At 41.9% G+C, this 22,570-nt stretch overlaps 2 gene segments (V, D, J or C); both read left to right on the forward strand.

The window, feature by feature from the left end:
• The first annotated feature begins 2,032 nt into the window (after nucleotides 1-2,032).
• Nucleotides 2,033-2,522, forward strand: LOC116521976. The segment is given in 2 exon segments: nucleotides 2,033-2,094; nucleotides 2,212-2,522. Coding segments are annotated over 2 exon segments (360 nt in total).
• A 10,682-nt stretch (nucleotides 2,523-13,204) lies between these two features.
• LOC116521977 lies at nucleotides 13,205-13,685 on the forward strand. The segment is given in 2 exon segments: nucleotides 13,205-13,253; nucleotides 13,372-13,685. Coding segments are annotated over 2 exon segments (363 nt in total).
• Nucleotides 13,686-22,570: the final 8,885 nt, after the last annotated feature.

Consider the following 22,570-nt stretch of genomic DNA (forward strand, 5'->3'; position numbering starts at 1 on the left):
CTTTCTCTCTTTAAAAGCAGATCTTGCAAAAATTCCTCTGCACATATGAATTTAATATTAGGCATCATTTGTTCAAACCCTGTTTTCTTCAGGGCACTTATCCAAAAGTGCCAGTTTATAAGTAAAAAAGTTAGTTGTGTTGACCTTAAGATGAAAATGTTCACATTATTTTGCAGATCCCAAGAAAGGGAGATGTCCTTATAATATGGAGATGATGCAAATTAATTCAAGTGCTTCATATCCTTAAAAAACAGTTCTTGCAAACGTACATCTGCGGAGCCAATCACCAATTAGCCTCAAGGGAAGGCAACATAACTGGGAATATGCTACTTGGGATTTTCCTCCTATTCCTTATCCATCTTTAGAGGTAGATCTTCTCTCATAAACAAAAGTAGGAGGTAATTACCGTTCTTGTCCAGGTTTTCTCCTCATTCTCTGTTGATGTTTGATTTTCAGACTGCCATGCAGATGTGAAATTGGTGTAGGGGGTGTTGTAATCCCTGGAGGTTCCCTTCGTCTAACCTGTAAAGCATCTGAATTCAACTTTACTAATTCTGAAATCCACTGAATCCGACAGACTTCAGGAAAAGGACTGGAGTGGGTGGCAGCTTTTAGCCAAGCACAAGGAACTAGTCAGTAGTATAACTAGCAGTTATAGCAATAGCAGTTAGACTTATATACCGCTTCATAGGGCTTTCTGCCCTCTCTAAGCAGTTTACAGAGTCAGCATATCGCCCCCACAGTCTGGGTCCTCATTTCACCCACCTCGGAAGGATGGAAGGAGAGTCAACCTTGAGCCGGTGAGATTAGAACCGCTGAACTGCAGATAACAGTCAGGTGAAGTGGCCTGCAGTACTGCAGCCTAACCACTGCGCCACCTCTGCTCTTAAACTCTAAAGTGGAGGGAAGATTGACCATCTCCAGGGACAATTACCAGACTTCAGCTTTTCTCAAGATGAGCAATTGGAAGCCTGAAGACTCTGCCTTGTATTGTTGTGCAAGGCACACAGTGAATCCATCTGCTTTCCTCAACATACAATTACTCCATTACTTGAGAGGAGAAACCAAGAGCAGAAAGCACAACCATTCATCCTCTGTCCCTGGAGGGCACCATCCAGAAAAGACAAATTCTCATCCACACAATCAGGAAAGCAACCAGAGTGGTAGAGAAAGTGTAATATACAAGAATCTTGCAGGTCTGAATGTGAATGCTCTAACCCTGGATATTTCTAAGAAGAGATTAGACAGCCATTGGTTTGAAATGGTACAGGATCCCATGCAAAAACCTTTCCTTCTGCTACTGCAATGTCTCCAGGGAATCACAAAATGAGTTCTCCATATTCTGGGAAAAATCACTGAATCAGAATAGGGATGAAATGAATATGCCAAATTAATAGATCCTATTATTACTCCCTATTGTCATGGTTTCAACATCATTCACTTATTAGTTTCTAACTAGTTTGCTATGGTTTCTGCAGATTTGTCTTCTTTCAGGGCCAGAGGACATCTCAAAATGTCTTCCCTTTCCTCTTCAGGGATTCATTTGAGAAAGATTCCTGTGATTATTTCCATGAGGAGACATATTTTTCATTAGATGTTTTGAATTGTATGGAATTTGCTCTCCTGCTATTTTCCCAAGTCAAATTCTGTTTTGAGAATATCTGCTAGACACAGCAAAATATCAATGAAAAAAAATCCCCCCATTTGGAGCAATACATTTGCTTAAAAACTTAAAGATTCTCATATCAATCACTAAAGAAAAATGGTTGAAGATTTGTGTCCAGTCATGTGGTTTCCTTTACTTATGGCAGCACTATCTAACAACCAAAATGCCAGAACATAAGTTGAGGACTGCTTCCATCTATATGCATCTCACTCTATATCATCATCTATTCTCAACTAAATTTCAGTACACTTCTGGACCTCATCTAATATTTATACAGCTCCCAGCAGGTTTTATGCAAAGCCAACAAGACTTTCACTTCCTATTTAAACTCTCCTTCTTCAGGTTCAACTCAAGGTGCCAATCTCATTCCTTTTTCACAATGACACCCCACTTGTTAATTCTCATCATACTGGCTTCCTTCTCTAGAGGTTTGTAATTTGGACCATATTCAGTTTTTTTTCCTAGCACTGAAGGGAATTTTACATCTTTACTATGGCTCTTACCTTCTAACCATCATCCAATTATGTTTTGTCTTTTCTCATTAGGTGGCCTCTCCCAGGTTGTCCTGACCCAGTCAGATGCAGCACTGAAGAAACCAGGAGAATCCCATAAACTGACTTGTGCTGTCACAGGATTCAATGTTAACAGCTACTATATCTTTTGGATCAGACAGAAACCTGGCCAAGGACTGGAATGGCTTGTTCACTACTACTCATCTAGTGACAACTATTATTCCCCAACAATCCAAGGACGGTTTACTGCCTCCAAGGAGAGTTCCAACTTCTATCTGCAAATGAACAACCTAAAAGCTGAAGACACAGCTGTCTATTACTGTGCAAGAAGCACAGTGAAATAGATCTTAAGGGATCTCATGCAAAAACCTTTCCTTTCCCTACTGAATGTCTCTGTAGGGGACAGCAGAGAACCACAAAATAAGTTATGTAACCATCTGGAATAAATTCACTCGGGCAGAGAAGAGATGAAAATGAAAACGCAAAACAAAAATACCACTGAACATATTATTGCTCCACAGTTTGTGGGGTTGAACAAGTTTCACTCATTGGATTCTAATTATTTTGGTGTGGTTTCTCAAATGTTCCTCTTCCAGGGCTAAAAGACATCTCAAAATGTCCTCCCTTTTCTCTTCAGGGATTCATTTCAATAAGATTCCATGGATTTCTTCCACAAGAAGCCATATTCTTCATAAAATATTTTGAATTCTATGAAATTTCCTTCCCCCCTGTTTTTCCCCAAATCAAGAGTAATTTTGAGAAGATCTGCTAGATACAACTAACTGTAAATGAGAGGTAAACAGCATGAATTCCACCTCTCATTTTAAATGTTAAAAAAAGAGCAGCTGAAAGTATAGAATGTTGGAAGTCTGATTCAGCTGCATTTTCCATCTTTCTTGTACTCCAGTGAATCAGTAGCTGCTTGAATTGCTTACAAATATTATCTGCTGATTGCAAAGCTGTAAAACTGCTTCAGCTCTTTTTTCTTTTGTAAAATGACTGTTTAATTTTGTCAAAGCAAGCTGTGCACTCATGTTTCCATTGCTGCTTCTTCGATAGAAACTGAACCAATCATACCTTACTCAGCATCGAGTCAAAACTTCAAGCTAGTCCAGACAAGGAAAACCAATACATATAGATCAAAAGTATTTACATTAAAAAGATACAGTAATAGTCTTTCAACTCTCAATGCTTCCCTCTCCCTCCTTGAAATTTGTGAGAATGAGGAAGTTTTCTCATGTGACTGTTCTCCCCCAGAGACAGGTTCTTCTGATGTTTACTTTGCTGGTGGCTTTTCAACAGGGTTGCTCTTGAAGAAGATTTTAATTTGCATTGTTTGAGAATTTAGGGGGATGCACAATTTGACCCTAATAAAACTTCAGTTGCGTTAGTAGCACTAGCTTCTGTTAGAAATTCTGTTCATAGAACCACAGATCAAACAAAGTATACAGTCAACATGTGCTTTACTGCTTAACTGTTTTAACTGTAATAGGAAAAAGGCGATCAAACCAATCAGTTCTACAAGAGATCAACTCTGACATTTCAGAAGGCCAGATCCTGAAGATGAAACTCAAATACTTTGGCCAACTAATGAGAAGGAAGAAATAACTGGAGAAGAGCCTAATGCAGGGAAATTATGGAGGTAAAGGAAAAAGGGGACAAGAGAGAATGAGGTGGGTGGATGGAGTCAATGAATGAGGTGGCTGGTAGGAGTCAATGAAGTGGTATGAGCTAAAATGGACTCTGGTGGATGGTAGAGGACTGGAAGGCCTGGAGGAACATTTCTAATCTGCATTGTTTGAGAATTTAGGGGGATGCACAGTTTAACCCTTATAAAACTTCTGTTGTATTAGTAGCATTAGCTTCTGTTAGAAATTCTGTTCATAGGACCACAAATCAAACAAAGTGTACAGTCAACATCAATGACGTGCGGTTAGGTTTATGGCTGGTGAGGCACTAACATCATTAGAATCAGATTTACAAACATAAAAATCTTACAAATTATCTTATCCAATATTTGATTGGCAGCAGTTAACGGGTTATGTTTAAAGTCTCATATCAGCACTTCTTACACATACTGTAGCACAAAGAAAACATTTAATTGAAAAAAAAATTGAAGTTATTATGGGTCTTATCTTTACTTATGAATGAAGTCCATCCGCCGCTCCTTCTGAACAAAAGCATCTGTAACTTGGTAGAATTTTTAATTATCTTCTTTTAGTTTTAAAAGTTTCTCTGTCTCTATGATGATCACGGCCAGGGAAGAAAGTCGTCCTTGATGTCATCGTGCTCTGTGGCTGTCACCTACTCTGCTGAGTCACAGGAAGAATGAGCGCCCTCTACTATGAGACAAGAGAACTGCGTGCCTCACCTAGTCTGACTTTTTAGGCATTTTATGATCGCTCAGCACAAAAAACACGTTCCACACACAGTTGTTGACAAAAAACACTCCATTTTGTATTATATACATCAGCTAAACTATTAAAAGTGACATACAGAGTGACAGCAATACGGTCTCATTACAGATCATGTAAAGCAGTTAAGCAGAGTCATCAACGGTGAGGCAGCAGCTAGCTCAGCCTCACCTCAGCTCTCTCCTGACTAGTTGATTGGTAAATGTCAAAATTCTGCAATTTTAATACCAAATAACGTAAAACTGGTGAAGTTAAATGGAAAATAAATTTATGGTACAGATCAGTAGATAAATACAAACATTTAATTTATTTTTTTTCCTTTTACATTTTTTTTCTTTTCGTGATGAGAGGTGAGGCTGTGCCTCACTTGCCTCACCTGACTGCATGTGACTGGTCACCATGTGCTTTACTGCTTAACTGTTTTAACTGTAACAGGAAACTGTCCTTAAAACGAAAGAAAATAGAATATATACCATAGATCCAAACTTGTAAACACTCCCATATACTGCCTGAATATTACTGTATTTGTTACAAAAAAATACTTCAAGTACCAGTTACTACCTATAAAGCCATAGGATCAGGTTACTTATATTACTTCATTCTCTCTCATTGTCCCTTAATGGCCACCAGAACTGGCAATGTAGGCTTTCTTCAGGATGGTATCCAGATTCTAAAATTTGTGTCAAAAACCCAACTTAAAGGAACAACGCTCCCCAGGGGATCTGAAGGGCACTAAATTTATTGGCATTTTAATAAAAAAACATGAAAGCCAGAACGTCTCCACACACGTTTGGTTATGAGAGTAAAATAACTCTATTTCTTAATTGTTTAATATCCATTTCAAGATTTAGACTAGGAGTTGAATGATTTTGGATCTCACAATTAATATTGTTTCATCTTGAAAAGGCTGAAAAGTGCACAACTCTTTAAATTTGGTTGAGACAATTATTAGGATTCCCAGGGCTCGAGACAGAGTTCACAGTTGTGAATTTTAATGAAACATTCAGGTTGTCTGCAAGAATTGGACAAGGTTTGTCCATATGGAATGAGTTAAAATTAATTTCTTAAATTAAATTAAAAACTTCATGGTGTTTTAATGAAAATGACAAAATATATGAATTTAATATTAGGCATATGTAAGTCATTCTTTAATACCTGTTCCCTCCAGTATATTTATGCCATTTACAAGAAAAGGACTTAGTTGTGTTGACCTTAAGCTGAAACTGTTCACATGCTTTTGCAGTCCCCAAGAAAGGACCACGTCCTTATAATTTGAAGGTGATGCAAATCAATTCAATCACTTCATCTCCTTAAAAGCAGTTGTTGAAAACTTACGTCTTCAGAGCCAATCACCAGTTAGCCTCAAGGAAAGGCAACATAAGTGGAGATATGCTTCTTTGGACTTTCCTCCTGTTCCTTATTCATCTCTCAGGTAGATCTTCTCTCATAACAAAAAGTAGGAGGTTAAAGGTTCCTGTTCAGGTTTTGTCCTGATTCGATGTTGATGTTTTATTTCCAGGATGCCACGCAGAGGTTCAGTTGGTGGAGACTGGAGGGGGTGTTGTAATCCCCGAAGGTTCCCTTCGCCTAACCTTTAAAGCATCTGGATTCACCTTTACCAGCTACAGCATCAACTGGATCCGACAGTCTCCAGGAAAAGGACTGGAGTGGGTGGCAGAGGTTAGCAAACCACAAGGAACTAGTCAGTGGTATAACTCCAAAGTGGAGGGAAGATTCACCATCTCCAGGGACAATTCCAAGACTTCAGTTTATCTCCAGATGAACAATTTGAAGCCTGAAGACTCTGCCTTGTATTATTGTTCAAGGGGACAAAGTGGCTCCATCTGCTTTGCCTCTTGTACAATTACTCCAGGGGTCCCTTGAGAGGAGAAGCCAAGAGCAGAAAGCAGAACCATTCAGCCTCTGTCCCTGGAGGGCATCTGCCAGAAAATACAACTACTCACCCACACAAAACAACAAAGCAACCAAAGTGGCAGAGAAAGTAAAGAGGAATGGAAAATGAGCAAGACATTCCAACACTTTCCAGAAAGATTGTGCCCCCAGTTTTGCATTTCCCAATCCAGTCCTTTTTCTGCAATCTTCCAGAGTTCTGTGTGAACCTCAATTCCCACATATTTGTCATTAATTGTTTTGTTAAATGTTTCATGAAATGGAATTTCTTATCATGCTGCTTTTCCCAAATATATATTTTTTTTAATTTTTAGAAAGCTCTGCTAATTACAATAAAGTAATCACCTTTAGGCATGCACTGTGAATTCTAGCTCTCTTTTAGAAGTCTAAAGTAAAGGTAAAGATTCCCCTCGCACATATGTGCTAGTTGTTCCTGACTATAGGGCGCGGTGCTCACCTCCGTTTCAAATCCAAAGAGCCAGACTGTCTGAAGATGTTTCTGTGTTCATGTGGCTGGCATGTCTAAACACTAAAGGCGCATGGAATGCTGTTACCTTCCCACCAAATGTGGTCCCTATTTTTCTACTTGCATTTTTATATGCTTTCAAACTGCTAGCTTTGCAGAAGCTGGGACAAGTAACGGGAGCTCACTCCCTTATGTGGCACTAGGGATTCGAACAGCTGAGCTGCCAACCTCTCTGATTGACAGTCTCAGGGTCTTAGCCTCTCCGCCACTGGTTCCCTCTATTTTAGAAATCTACACATCCCCCAAAAAAGTCAGTTAATATACCAGAATCTTGCAGGTCTGATTGTGAATGCTCCATCACTGGATTTTTTAAAGAAGAGATTGGAAAGCCATTGGTCTGAAATGGTGCAGAGATCCAATGCAAAAACCTTTCCTTTTGCCACTGAAATCTCTCCACAGAATCACAAAATGAGAGTTCTCTATATTCTGGAATAAAAATCATTGGGGCAGAGTAGGGATGAAATGAATATGGATTTGCTTAAAAACCTAAAGATTCTCATATCGATCACTAAAAAGAATGGTTGGGGCTGCAACAGAGAAGGCTCTCCCCCGGGGAGTCGCCAGCCGACATTGGCTGGCAGATGGAATCCGGAGGGGATCCAACCTGTGCGATCTAATTGGTCTGAGAGAGGTAATCGGCAGGAGGCGGTCTCTCAGGTACCCAGGTCTGATGCCATGTAGGGCTTTATAGGTAGCAACCAGCACCTTGAAGCGGATTCAGAGACTAATAGGTAGCCAGTGCAGCTCGCGGAGGATAGGTGTAACGTGGGTGTACCTTGGTGCACCCACAATCGCTCGCGCGGCTGCATTCTGGACTAATTGGAGTCTTCGAACACTCTTCAAGGGCAGCCCCATGTAGAGCGCATTACAATAATCCAGTCTTGAGGTCACAAGGGCGTGAGTGACTGTCTGAAGGGCCTCCCGATCCAGGTAGGGTCACAATTGGTGCACCAGGCGAACCTGGGCAAAGGTTCCCCTGGTCACAGCTGACAGATGGTGTTCTAGAGTCAGCTGTGTGTCCAGGAGGACTCCCAAATTGCGAACCCTCTCTGAGGGGCGTATAATTTTGCCCCCCAGCCTGAGAGATGGAACAGTTGGACAATCTTTGGGAGGGAACATCAGAAGCCACTCGGTCTTGTCTGGATTGAGTGCCAACTTGTTTGCTCCCATCCAGACTCTAACAGCCTCCAGGCACTGGCACATCACTTCTACTGCTTCGCTGAGTTGGCACGGGGCAGACAGATACAGCTGCGTATCGTCTGCATATTGGTGATACTTAATCCCATGCTGGCGTATGATCTCACCCAGCGGCTTCATGTAGATGTTAAACAGGAGGGGGGACAGGACCGAACCCTGTGGCACCCCATACTTGAGAGGCCTTGGGGTCGATCTCTGCCCTCCGACCAACACTGACTGAGACCTGTCCGAGAGGTAGGAGGAGAACCACCGCAAAACGGTGCCTCCCACCCCCACCTCTCGCAACCGTTGCAGAAGGATACCATGGTCAATGGTATCGAAGGCCGCTGAGAGGTCAAGAAGCACAAGGATAGAGGGGTGACCCCTATCCCTGGCCCGCCAGAGATCATCGATCAGCGCGACCAAAGCAGTTTCCGTGCTGCAACCAGGCCTGAAACCCGACTGAAAAGAGTCTAGATAATCAGCTTCGTCCAAGGACCGTCGGAGTTGCGAGGCCACCACTGGACGATAGTTGCTCAAAATGGCTGGGTCCAAAGACGATTTCTTCAGGAGGGGTCTCACCACCGCATCCTTTAGGAGGGGTGGGAAGATTCCCTCCTGGAGAGAGGTGTTCACAATCGTCTGGATCCAGCCGCGTGTCACCTCCCTGCTGGTCGAGACCAGCCAGGAGGGACACGGGTCCAGTATACAAGTGGAGGCACTCACCGCTCCCATGGCCTTGTCCACTTCATCAGGAGAAGCCTGTTGAAACTCAATCCATAAAGCATGCTCAAGACCCTCCCCGGTACCTCGGCTGGTATCGTGCAATTGGAGTCCAGCTCTGTCCGAATCCAAGCGACTTTATCCGTCAAATACTGAACAAATTCCTCAGCTCTACCCTGTAGAGGGTCACCCGCATCCCTCCCTTTCAGGAGGGAGCGGGTTATTCTAAACAAGGCGGCTGGGCGCGATTCGGCGGATGCAATAAGGGCGGCAAAATGCGAACATTTCGCCGCCTGTATTGCCACGAGATAGGCTCTAATAAAGGCTCTCATCAGTGCTCGGTCTGACTCAGATTTACTGGCCCTCCAGCGGCGCTCTAGGCGTCTCTTTTGGCGTTTCATCTCCCGGAGTTCCTCGGTGAACCAAGGAGCCCTCCTGGATCCGCTGCCTTGGAGAGGTCGCAAAGGTGCAATCCGGTTTAAAGCCCCCACCACCGCTGTATTCCAAGCAGCGACTAAGGACTCCACCGGATTGTGGACGATAGTGTCAGGTATTTCTCCAAGTGCCGTCTGAAACCCCATTGGGTCCATCAGGCGCCTGGGGGGGAACCACCTAATCGGTTCCTCCTCCCTACAGTGGGGGATTGGCCTCCGAATGTCAAGCCTCAGCAGGAAGTGATCAGACCATGACAAGGGCAAGGTTTTAATGCCCTTCAACTCTAGATCACATCTCCACTGCTCCGACAGAAATACAAGGTCAAGTGTGTGACCCGCTGAATGAGTCGAACCTCGAATTACTTGGGTCAAGTCCATGGCTGTCATGGAAGCCATGAACTCCTGCGCCCCATCAGAGCGTTCACCAAGTGTAGGCAGGTTGAAATCCCCCAGAACCATAAGCCTGGGGAACTCCACCGCCAACTTGGCTACTCACTCGAGGAGCGAGGGGAGGGCTGTTGCAATGCTGTTGGGAGGTAGGTACGTTAGCAACAGACCCACTTGACCACCAAGGTCCAGCTTCATCAACAGGGACTCACACCCGACAAACTCCGGAGCAGGGATCCTACGAGGAACTAAAGACCCTCGGACGATGACAGCCACTCCTCCACCCCTTCCCTGGGGTCGCGGCTGATGAAGCACCTGAAAACCTTCTGGGCACATTTCAGTGAGGGGGACTCCTCCCTCTGGGCCCAGCCAGGTCTCAGTAATACATGCCAGGTCTGCCCCCTCATCTAAAATTAGGTCCCGCACAAGGGGAGCTTTGTGAACCACCTGGCATTTAGCAACAACAGCCTGAGACCAGGGCCCTGACAATTCTCGCCACCTGGCCCTGGAGTGGAACTAACAGGGCCGGAAGGAGGGATCTCTGTGATTTAGCAAACCCTCCTTCCCCGGTAATGGCCAGCCCTGAAGTTCCCATCATACCTGCCCCTCCCCATAGTGACTGTAATGCTCTGGCCCTCCCCCGCTACCGTAGACCCCACAACTCCTCCCACAGCTCCCGCACCATCCAGCAGGCAATCCTTAACACTCATTCTAGGACGGGAAGTAAGTCTGGGCCCCTACCACTTCTGCAGTGGCACTCAGTGGAGGAGACACCAGGCAATACTCTCAACCCTCTCATACACACGCAGCCACTCACCCATGCAGTCCCCACGAAATAAGTTAAAAACAGAAAATACAACAGTATGAATTTAAAAAAAGTGGGTGCAAACATCAACCAAGCATACCATTCACACTACATTCCTAAAAAATTCGCAGAGCACTGTGCTAGTGCAATGTAAGACAATGGTGTGCAGATGGAGGGCGAGCTGCTCCGCTCTTCTCTCCTCCTCTGAGTCCTAGAAGAGCTTCCCAGGCCACAGGTCCAAAGTCAGTAGCATATAAAGTGGCTGTAAGCGGAGAGGGCATGGGATAATGGTCCGGTATTGGTACATAGCAGCTTTCCAGTCCTAAGTCCTCCGGATCCAACAAGCAATTTATGGCCCCCATGTCAGGAGGTAGTTCTTCTCCTTCCCCTGAGATTGAACAGGGTCCAGAATCCGGGGGGGGGGGAGAGTCTGTGGGGCCAACGTCTGGGACTGGCCCGAGCTATTCCAGAAGACGGGATAAAGGGCACCAATTCCTACAGAGCCAAGTCCTGACCCCTACGGCTGCCATCATCTACCACTCCTAGCCCTATTCCAACCTTATCCTACTACTAAACCTAATCCTAACCTAAAGCTAATCCTAATTCTAAGCCTAAACCAAAAACTAACACCAACCCAAACTAAGCTCACCCATTCTAACCCTACACCAGCCTAATCCTAATAACCCCAGCGTAGCCTAGCCCTAGCCCCCACACTAACTCTACCCCCAACCCTAGCCACGACCCCAACCCCGGTCTCCACTAGCCCTGCCCCAAGGTCGAGAGCACCCACAGATGGTACAGTCTCCAGTACTTATACCTAAATCTATATCTAATCTATGCCTAAACTATATCCTAAATCTATATCTAATCTACGCCTAAACTATCTATAACTATAAACCTAAACCTAACTAAATCTACCTAATTAACTGGAGCTATGGCAGGCAGCAAACAGTCAGAGGGAGGGCAGATAGAATGACCAGAGCAGATGGCCCCAGCCGAGGCGAAGGAGACTCAATGCTGGGTAGGGAGATGGTAAGGCTCACCGGTAATGGAGAGGGACAGGAGTGGTATCCAAAAGGCTGCGATGGAAAAGAAGGAGGGGGAGGCGTCCAGGCCTCTCACCGACTCAGCAATGGACAATGTCAGCACGGCGCCCCCTTCTCCGCTCCGAGCAGCACGATCACTCAGGGTCGCCGGAACCCGACAGGGGCGCAGGGGCGCAGGGGCGAGAGGAGAGGGGTGAGAGGAGAGGCTGGAAAGGGCGAGCAAGGCATTGGGGGGTGGGGGGAACGGCCACGGCGGCAGTACACGCAGCCAGCTGCCGAATCCGCCGATCTCACAGAACTCCGTTCCAAATGGTCTCAATCGAACAGATCTCCCAATCCCCCCTGCTCACTGCTCACCACATAGATGAAATAAAAAAAACAGAGTTCAACTCCAGTTGGAAAAGCAGCTGCTCAGATAGAATCAAAGGCAAGACTTTAAATGGACTCCATTGGATGGTAGAGGACAGGAAAGCCAGGAGGAATATTATTCATGGAGTCGTGATGGGTCGGACATGACTTCACAACTAATAACAACAACAACAATCATCTTTAAATGGGCACGATGAATTCACACTATCTTTTAGGAATTTTTCCAACCCAACTCCCATCCCCCCAAAAATCAGCTAATTTCCAGAATCTTGCAGGTCTGATTGTCAATGCTCTAACATGGGAAGTTTTTAAGAAGAGATTGGACAGCCATTGGTTTGAAATGTTGCAGGGTTTCCATGCAAAAACCTTTCCTTTTGCCACTGAAATGTCTCCAGAGAATCACAAAATGAGAGTTCTCTTTATTCTGGAATAAAAATCATTGGGGCAGAGTAGGGATGAAATGAATATGCCAAATCAATAGATCCTATTATTACTCCCTATTGTCATGGTTTCAACATCATTCACTTATTGGTTTCTAACTAGTTTGCTATGGTTTCCTGCAAATTCTTCTCCTTTCAGGACCAGAGGACATCTCAAAATGTCTTCCTTTTCCTCTTCAGGGGTTCGTTTTAGAAAGATTCCTGGGATTATTTCCATGAGAAATCATATTTTTCATTAGATCTTTTGAATTGTATGGAATTTGCTCTCCTCCTATTTTCCCAAGTCAAGTTCTGTTTTGAAAAGACCTGCTAGACACAGCAAAGTATCAGTGAAAAAAAATAATCCCATTTGGAGCAAAACATTTGCTTAAAAACCTAAAGATTCTCATATCAATCACTAAAAAGAATGGTTGAAGATTTGCGTCCTGTCATGTGGTCTCCTCTACTTATGGCAGCACTATCTAACAACCGAAATTCCAGAGCATAAGTTGAGGACTGCTTGCATCCAGACACTCTATATCATCATCTATTCTCAAGTAAATTTCACTACACTTCTGGACTTCATCTAATATTTATACAGCTCCCCGCAGAATTCATGCAAAGCCAACATCCAGACGCACTCTATCATTGTCTATTCTCAACTAAATATCAGTACACTTTTTGACTCCTGAACTTCATCTAATATTTATACAGCTCCCAGCAGGTTTTATGCAAAGCCAACAAGACTTTCACTTCCTATTTAAACTCTTCTTCTTCAGGTTCAACTCAAGGTGCAAATCTCATTTCTTTTTCACAATGACACCCCACTTGTTAATTCTCATCATACTGGCCTCCTTCTCTAGAGGTTTGTAATTTGGACCATATTAAGTTTTTTTTTTCTAGCACTGAAGGTAATTTTACATCTTTACTATGGCTCTTACCTTCTAACCATCATCCAATTGTGCTTTGTCTTTTCTCATTAGGTGGACTCTCCCAGGTTGTCCTGACCCAGTCAGATGCAGCACTGAAGAAACCAGGAGAATCCCATAAATTGAGTTGTGCTGTCACAGGATTCAATGTTAACAGCTACTGGATGGTTTGGATCAGACAGAAACCTGGCCAAGGACTGGAATGGCTTGTTTACTATTACTCATCTAGTAGCAACAACCATTATTCACCAACAATCCAAGGACGTTTTACTGCCTCCAAGGACAGTTCCAACTTCTATCTGCAAATGAACAACCTAAAAGCTGAAGACACAGCTGTCTATTACTGTGCAAGAGAAACAGTGAAATAGATCTTAAGGGATCTCATGCAAAAACCTTTCCTTTCACTACTGAATGTCTCTGTAGGGGACAGCAGAGAACTACAAAATAAGTTATGTAACCATCTGGAACAAAATCACTCGGGCAGAGAAGAGATGAAAATGAAAATGCAAAACAAAAATACCACTGAAGAAATTATTGCTCCACAGTTTGTGTGGTTGAACAAGTTTCACTCATTGGTTTCTAATTAATTTGCTGTGGTTTCTCAAATGTTCTTCTTCCAGGGCTAAATGACATCTCAAACTGTCCTCCCTTTTCTCTTCAGGGATTCATTTCAGAAAGATTCCATGGATTTCTTCCACAAGAAGCCATATTCTTCCTAAAATATTTTGAATTCTATGAAATTTACTTCCCCCAGTTTTTCCCCAAATCAAGTTTTATTTTGAGAAGATCTACTAGATACAACGAAGTGTAAATGAGAGATAAGCAGCATGAATTCCACCTCTCATTTGGAATGTTAAAAAAAAGAACAGCTGAAAGTATAGAATGTTGGAAGTCTGATTCAGCTGCATTTTCCATCTTTCTTATACGCAAGTGAATCAGTAGCTGCTTGAATTGCTTACAAATATTATCTGCTGATTGCAAAGCTGTAAAACTGTTTCAGCTCTCCTTTCCTTTCTAACAATGACTTTTGTAACAATGACTGTTTAAGTTTGTCAAAGCAACCTGTTCACTGATGTTTCCATTTCTGCTTCTTAAATAGAAACTGAACCAATCATACCTTACTCAGCATCCAGTCAAACCTCCAAGCTAGTCCAGACAAGAAAAACCAATACATATAGATCAAAAGTATTTACATTAAAAAGATACAGTAATAGTCTTTCAACTCTGAATGCTTCCCCCTCCATCCTTGAAATTTGTGAGAATGAGGAAGCGGCTTGTAAGAAGTTTTCTCATGTGACTGTTCTCCCCCAGAGTCAGGTTCTTCTGATGTTTACTTTGCTGGTGGCTTCTCAACAGGGCTGCTCTTGAAGAAGATTTTAATCTGCATTGTTTGAGAATTTAGGGGGATGCACAATTTGACCTTAATAAAACTTCTGTTGTGTTAGTAGCACTAGCTTCTGTTAGAAATTCTGTTCATAGAACCACAGATCAAACAAAGTGTACAGTCAGCATGTACTTTACTGCTTAACTGTTTTAACTGTAATAGGAAAAAGGCGATCAAACCAGTCAGTTCTACAGGAGATCAACTCTGACATTTCAGAAGGCCAGATCCTGAAGATGAAACTCAAATACTTTGGCCAACTAATGAGAAGGAGATAATCACTGGATAAGAGGCTAATGCTGGGAACGATTGAAGACAAAAGAAAAAGGGGACTTGAGAGAATGAGGTGGCTGGATGGAGTCAATGAAGTGGTATGAGCTAAAATGGGCTCTGGTGGATAGTAGAGGACAGGAAGGCCAGGAGGAACATTTCTAATCTGCATTGTTTGAGAATTTAGGGTGATGCAGAGTTTAACCCTTATAAAACTTCTATTGTATTAGTAGTATTAGCTTCTGTTAGAAATTCTGTTTATATAACCACAGAGCAAACAAAGTGTACAGCCAACATGTGCTTTACTGGTTAACTGTTTTAACTGTAACAGGAAACTGTTCTTAAAACAAAAGGAAATAGAACATATACCATAGATCCAAACTTGTAAACAATGACATCTACTTCCTGAATACTACTGTATTTCTTACCAAAAAATATTTCAAAGTGCCAGTTATTACCTATAAAGGCATAGAATCAGGTTACTTACATTACTACATTCTCTCTCATTGTCCCTTAATGCCCATCAGTATTGGCAGTGTGTGCTTGCTCCAAGATGGTATCCAGATTCTTAAAATTGTGTCAAAAACCAAAATTAATGGAACAACACTCCTTGGGAGATCGGAATGGCCCAACTTCATTGGCATTTTAAGAAATAAACATGAAAGACAGAGGGTCCCCATACACTTTTAGTTCTGAGAGTTAAATGAGTCTTTTGCTTAATTGTTTAATATCCATTTCAAGATTTAGACTAGGAGTTAAATGATTTTGGATCTCACAATTAATATTGTTACATCTTGAAAAGGCTGAAAAGTGCACAACTCCTTTAATTTGGTGGAGACAATTATTAGGATTCCCAGGGCCTGAGACAGAGTTCACAGTTGTGAATTTTAATGAAATGTTAAGGTTATCTGCAAGAATTGGACTAGGTTTGTCCATATGGAATGAGTTAAAATTAATTTCTTAAATTAAATTAAAAACTTAATGTTTAATGAAAATGACAAAATGTATGAATTTAATATTAGGCATATGGAAGTCATTGTTTAATACCTGTTCCCTCCAATACATTTATCTAAAGGTTCCATTTAGAAGAAAAGGAGTTAGTAGTGTTGACCTTAAGCTGAAACTGTTCACATGCATTTGCAGTCCCCAAGAAAGGACCACGTCCTTATAATTTGGAGATGATGCAAATCAATTCAATCGCTTCATCTCCTTAAAAGCAGTGTTGAAAACTTACATCTGCAGAGCCAATCACCAGTTAGCCTCAAGGAAAGGCAACATAAGTGTAGATATGCTTCTTTGGACTTTCCTCCTGTTCCTTATGCATCTTTCAGGTAGTTCTTCTCTCGTAACAAAAAATAGGAGGTTAAATGTTCCTGTTCAGGTTTTGTCCTGATTCGATTTTGATGTTTGATTTTCAGAATGCCATGCAGAGGTTCAGTTGGTGGAGACTGGAGGGGGTGTTTTAATCCCCGAAGGTTCCCTTCGCCTAACCTGTAAAGCATCTGGATTCACCTTTACCAGCTACAGCATCAACTGGATCCGACAGTCTCCAGGAAAAGGACTGGAGTGGGTGGCAGAGGTTAGCAAACCACAAGGAACTAGTCAGTGGTATAACTCCAAAGTGGAGGGAAGATTCACCATCTCCAGGGACAATTCCAAGACTTCAGCTTATCTCCAGATGAACAATTTGAAGCCTGAAGACTCTGCCTTGTATTATTGTGCAAGGGAACACAGTGACTCCATCTGCTTTGCCTCTTGTACAATTACTCCAGGGATCCCTTGAGAGGAGAAGCCAAGAGCAGAAAGCAGAACCATTCAGCTTCTGTCCCTGGAGGGCATCTGCCAGAAAATACAACTACTCACCCACACAAAACAACAAAGCAACCAAAGTGGCAGAGAAAGTAAAGAGGTATGGAAAATGAGCAAGACATTCCAACACTTTCCAGAAAGATTGTGCCCCCAGTTTTGCATTTCCCATTCCAGTCCTTTTTCTGCAATCTTCCAGAGTTCTGTGTGAACCTCAATTCCCACATATATTTCATTAATTGTTTTGTTAAATGTTTCATGAAATTCAATTTCTTATCATGCTGCTTTTCCCAAATGTTTTTTTTTTAATATTTAGAAAGCTCTGCTAATTACAATAAAGTAATCACCTTTAGGCATGCACTGTGAATTCCAACTCTCTTTTAGAAATCTAAAGTAAAGGTAAAGATTCCCCTCGCACATATGTGTTAGTTATTCCTGACTCTAGGGGGCGGTGCTCACCTCCATTACAAATCCAAAGACCCAAAACTGTCTGAAGATGTTTCTGTGGTCATGTGGCCTGCATGACTAAAGTCCAAAGGTGCATGGCATGCTGTTACCTTCCCACCAAAGGTGGTACCTATTTTTCTATTTGCATTTTTACATGCTTTCAAACTGCTAGGTTCCAGGAACAGGGACAAGTAACAAGAGCTCACTCCATTATGTGGCACTAGGGATTCGGACAGCCAAGCTGCCAACCTCTGATTGGCAAGCTCAGCATCTTAGCCACTCCACCACTGTGTCCCTCTATTTTTGAAATCTACACATCCCCCACAAAAATCAGCTAAAATACCAGAATCATGCAGGTCTGATTGTGAATGCTCCAAAACTGGATTTTTTAAAGAAGACATTGGAAAGCCATTGGTTTGAAATGGTGCAGGGATCCCATGCAAAAACCTTTCCTTTTGCAACTGAAATCACTCCAGAGTCACAAAAAGATTTCTCTATATTCTGCAGTAAAAAAAACAAAAAAAAAATGGGGCAGAGTAGGGGTGAAATGAATATGCTGAACTTATTGATCCTATTATTATTCCATATTATCATGGTTTCAACATCATTTACTTATTGGTTTCTAAATAGTTTGCTGTGGTTTCCTGCAGGTTCGTCTTCTTCCAGGACCAGAGGATATCTCAAAATGTCTTCCCTTTCCTCTTCAGGGATTCCTTTTAGAAAGATTCCTGGGAAAATTTCCATGAGAAATAATATTTTTCATTAAATGTTTTGAATTGTATGGAATTTGCTCAACTGCTATTTTCCCAAGTCAAGTTCTGTTTGGAGAAGACCTGCTAGACACAGCATAGTATCTGTGAGAAAAAAATGACCCCATTTGGAGCAATGGATTTGATTAACAATACAAGGATTCTCTTATCGATCACTGAAAAGAATGGTTGAACATTTCTGTCCAGTCATGTGGTTACCTCTACTTATGGCAGCACTATCTAACAACCAAAATTCCAGAGCATATGTTGAGGACTGCTTGCATCCAGACACTCTATATCATCATCTATTCTCAAGTAAATTTCAGTACACTATTGGTCTTCATCTAATATTTATACAGCTCCCAGTAGGTTTTATGCAAAGCTAACCAGAATTTCACTTCCTATTTAAACTCTCCTTCTTCAGGTTCAAGTCAAGGTGCAAATCTCATTCCTTTTTCACAATGACACCCCACTCCTTAATTCTCATCATACTGGCTGCCTTCTATAGAGGTTTGTAATTTGGACCATATTAAGTTTTTTTTTCTAGCACTGAAGGGAATTTTACATCTTTACTATGGCTCTTACCTTCTAACCATCATCCAATTGCCCTTTGTCTTTTCTCATTAGGTGGCCTCTCCCAGGTTGTCCTGACCCAGTCAGATGCACCACTGAGGAAACCAGGAGAATCCCATAAATTGACTTGTGCTGTCACAGGATTCAATGTTAACAGCTACTGGATGGGTTGGATCAGACAGAAACCTGGCCAAGGACTGGAATGGCTTGTTCTCTATCACTATTATTCTCCAACAATCGAAGGACGTTTTACTGCCTCCACAGACAGTTCCAACTTCTATCTGCAAATGAACAACCTAAAAGCCGAGGACACAGCTGTCTATTACTGTGCAAGAGACACAGTGAAATAGATCTTAAGGGATCTCATGTAAAAACCTTTCCTGAAAAGTGTTTTGAGATGAACAACAGAGAACCACAATAGTAGTTGTCTAAGCATCTACAACAAAATCACGCAAGCAGAGAAGGGATGGAAATGAGCAGACGAAAAAAATATACCCCATAATAAATTGGGGTTTGCTTGAACATCCCTCATGTGTTGGTTGCCAGCTAATTTGTTGTGGTTTCCTGCAGGTTCTTCTTATGCCAGGGCCAGATGGCATCACAAAATGTGCCCCCTTTCCTCTTCAGGGATTCTTTTCAAAAAGGTTCTTGGGATTTTTTTCCCCCATGACAAGTCATATTTTCCATTAAATGTTTTGAATTGTATGGAATTTCCTCTCCTGCTGTCCGCCCCCCTTGGAAATCAAGCTCCATTTTGAGTAGATCTGCTAGACAACACAAAGTATAAACTAAGCAACAGGCAGAGTGAATTATAGCTCTCTTTTAGAAATATAAAAACCAAAAGTCAGCTAAAATAGGAAAATCTTGGAAGTCAGATTCTTCTGTGCTTCCTATCCTACCACAATGGATCAGGGCGGTATTTGTCTCAATTGTTTCCTAACATATGAGGAGCAATTCTCCTCCTTAGAATAGGCTTCATCTCCCTTTCTGTTGTGACATTTTTTGGTGGAGTTCTGTGAAAGTCACATTTGAGTTGACAATTTCATTGTTTCTTCTTTGCAAACTGTACTCATTTCTGGATCAAGTGACTCCATCAGCATCTATTTATTGTCATATAATTCCTCCTTATTTCTAGGTTGAATCTCTCCTTGATCAGTGTCCATCCATTATTCCTTTTCTGGCCTTCAGTTGCCTTGAACAATAGCTTGACACCCACCTCTCTGGGGCAGTCCCTCAAATATTGGAAGACTGTTCTCATGTCTCCCCATGTCCTTCTCTTCACTAGACTAGCTATGCCCAGTTCCTGGAACCATAGTTCATATGTTTTAATCTCCAGTCCCCTAATTATACTGGTTGCTCTTCTCTGCGCTTGTTCTAGAGTCTCAACAACTTTTCTATAGTGTAGTGACCAAAACTAAGCCAGATTAGGAAGTCAAAGCATGTAGAGCAATACTGGTTTTATTAGAAAGATGTAGCAATAGAGTCTTTCAAATCTCAATGCACTTGCCCTGCCCTCCTTTTATCTCCGACAGAATGAGGGGAGTGGATTGACTTTGATGTTTTCTCAAATGACAGCTCTGAACTAAATTCACTTTTATTTTCTCTGACTCTTCTCCTGGTAGTGGTTCTTCGTCTTGTACCTCAAGATCATTTCCTTGACCCTTTGCAGTTTGATTAATGTAAAGTACCCTGCCTAGGACTGCCCTTGAAATGTATTTCTAATCTGCATTGCTCTGTCAGGCCTCCAATTATATTCCTTTTAGAAATTTTGGCCTGCCACACTTTCTCTTATTTCATTATGCTGTTTCATTAGTATAGTTGATGGGAGGGGAATAGACAGGAGTAGGATTGTGGAATGTATTGTTTTCATTCTTTACTGGAAGCCAAGGTCATCTTTTCTCTCCGCACTTTTACACCTCACCGGAAGCAGCTGGTTGGATGCCAGCGTGGAAGAAGAAGATTGGACCATGTGATGGACTGTGGGTATGGGTACAAGATCATGAACTTTTAACTGGGTGGGATTCTGATGTGATTTCCAGAATTCAGATTCCACAGCAATGTGCCAAGGTGTCTGCTTTATTAAATTGGAATTTAAGGATCGTTTTGCCTTGGACTCTGATTTAATTCTATATGATACTTGGAACGCTGACATGCCTCAGAATGTAGACTTTGGCCATTATAAAGCCTTTCAGTCTCTGAGTTGCACTAACTCACACTTCAACATCCTGGATAACAGACCAAATGCACTCTGAGTTGTTTCCAGTGAAGTGGGTGCTTCTACCTGTGACAACAATGACTTGCTACTAAAATGATGGTCGAAATTGTACTCATAAGTTGAAGACTGTCTACATTCAGGTACTCTCCATCTTCTTTGTAAAACAATATACTCTGCTAGATTTCTATACACTCCTGGACTTCATGTCCTGTTTATATAATTCTCAGCAGGATTTATGCAAAGCCAACATGATTTTCACTTCCTATTTAAACTCTCCTTCTCCTTCTTCAAGTTCAACTCAAGGTGCAAAACTCATCCCCCCAAACTTCTTCACAATGACAACCCACTTCTTAATTCTCATCATGTTGGCTGCCTTCTCCAAAGGTCTGTAATTTGGTCCATGTTATGGGGTATTTTTTAGCACTCAAGGAAATTTAATATCTTTATTATGGCTCTTACTTTCTAACCATCATCCAATTGTGCTTTGTCTTTTCTCATTAGGTGGCCTCTCCCAGGTAGCTCTGACCCAGTCAGATGCAGCGCTGAAGAAACCAGGAGAATCCCATAAACTGACTTGTGCTGTCACTGGATTTAATGTTAACAGCTACAACATGTATTGGATCAGACAGAAACCTGGACAAAGACTGGAATGGCTTGTTTACTATTATTCATCTAGTGACAACTCTTATTCACCAACCATCCAAGGACGTTTTACCGCCTCCAAGGACAGTTCCAACTTATATCTGCAAATGAACAACCTAAAAGCTGAGGACACAGCTGTCTATTACTGTGCAAGAGGCACAGTGAAATAGATCTTAAGAGATCTCATGCAAAAACCTTTCCTGAAAAGTGTTTTGAGGGGAACAACAGAGAACCATAAAAGTAAATGTCTAAGCATCTGCAACAAAATCACTCAGGCAGAGAAGGGAAGGAAATGAACAGACAAAACAAATATAACCCAAAATATATTGCTACTCTAGTTTGCTTTAACGCCATTCATGTGTTGGTTGCCAGTTAATTTGTTGTGGTTTCCTGCAGGTTCTTCTTATGCCAGGGCGAGATGGCATCACAAAATGTGCCCCCTTTCCTCTTCAGGGATTCATTTCAAAAAGATTCTTGGGATTTTCTCCCCCATGACAAGCCATATTTTCCATTAAATGTTTTGAATGGTATGGAATTTCCTCTACTGCTGTCCCCCCCCCCCCCGCTGCAAATCATGCTCCATTGTGAGAAGATCTGCTAGAAAAAGCAAAGTATAAATTATGCAACAGGCAGAATGAAATATAGCTCTCTTTTAGAAATATAAAAATCCTTTTCAAGGATTGATTTTATACTAATCACTAATGATTTACTTTCTAGGGTGAAGAAGACAAAGATTGTGGTGAGGGTCCTTTCGGATCATAACCCAGTTTGGATGGACTTGGGAAGGATAGTGCAGACAAGAAGGTCTTGGAGGCTGAATGAAAACTTATTCAGATATGAGAAGTACATTAATGATTGTAAAAAATTGTTATCTGAATAATTTGTTCTGAATATGAATAAGGGAACACCTATGGAATTTGTATGGGATGCAAGCAAAGCGTATATGAGAGGAGTACTGATGAATATAAACAAAATACATAGACATAAACAAGGGCTAAAATGAAAAGAATTGGAAGAGGAAATTAAAGGGAAAGAGTTGGAGTTAATATTGAATCCAGGCGATACAAAGGTTAAGGAAGCAATTACTATATTAAAATCCCAATTTGATATGTTGATCTCTGATCAGGTAGCCACTAGTTTACTATATGCAAAACACAATACTTTTTGTAA

Source organism: Thamnophis elegans, chromosome Z (assembly GCF_009769535.1).
Source record: "Thamnophis elegans isolate rThaEle1 chromosome Z, rThaEle1.pri, whole genome shotgun sequence".
Taxonomy (NCBI): Eukaryota; Metazoa; Chordata; class Lepidosauria; order Squamata; family Colubridae; genus Thamnophis; species Thamnophis elegans.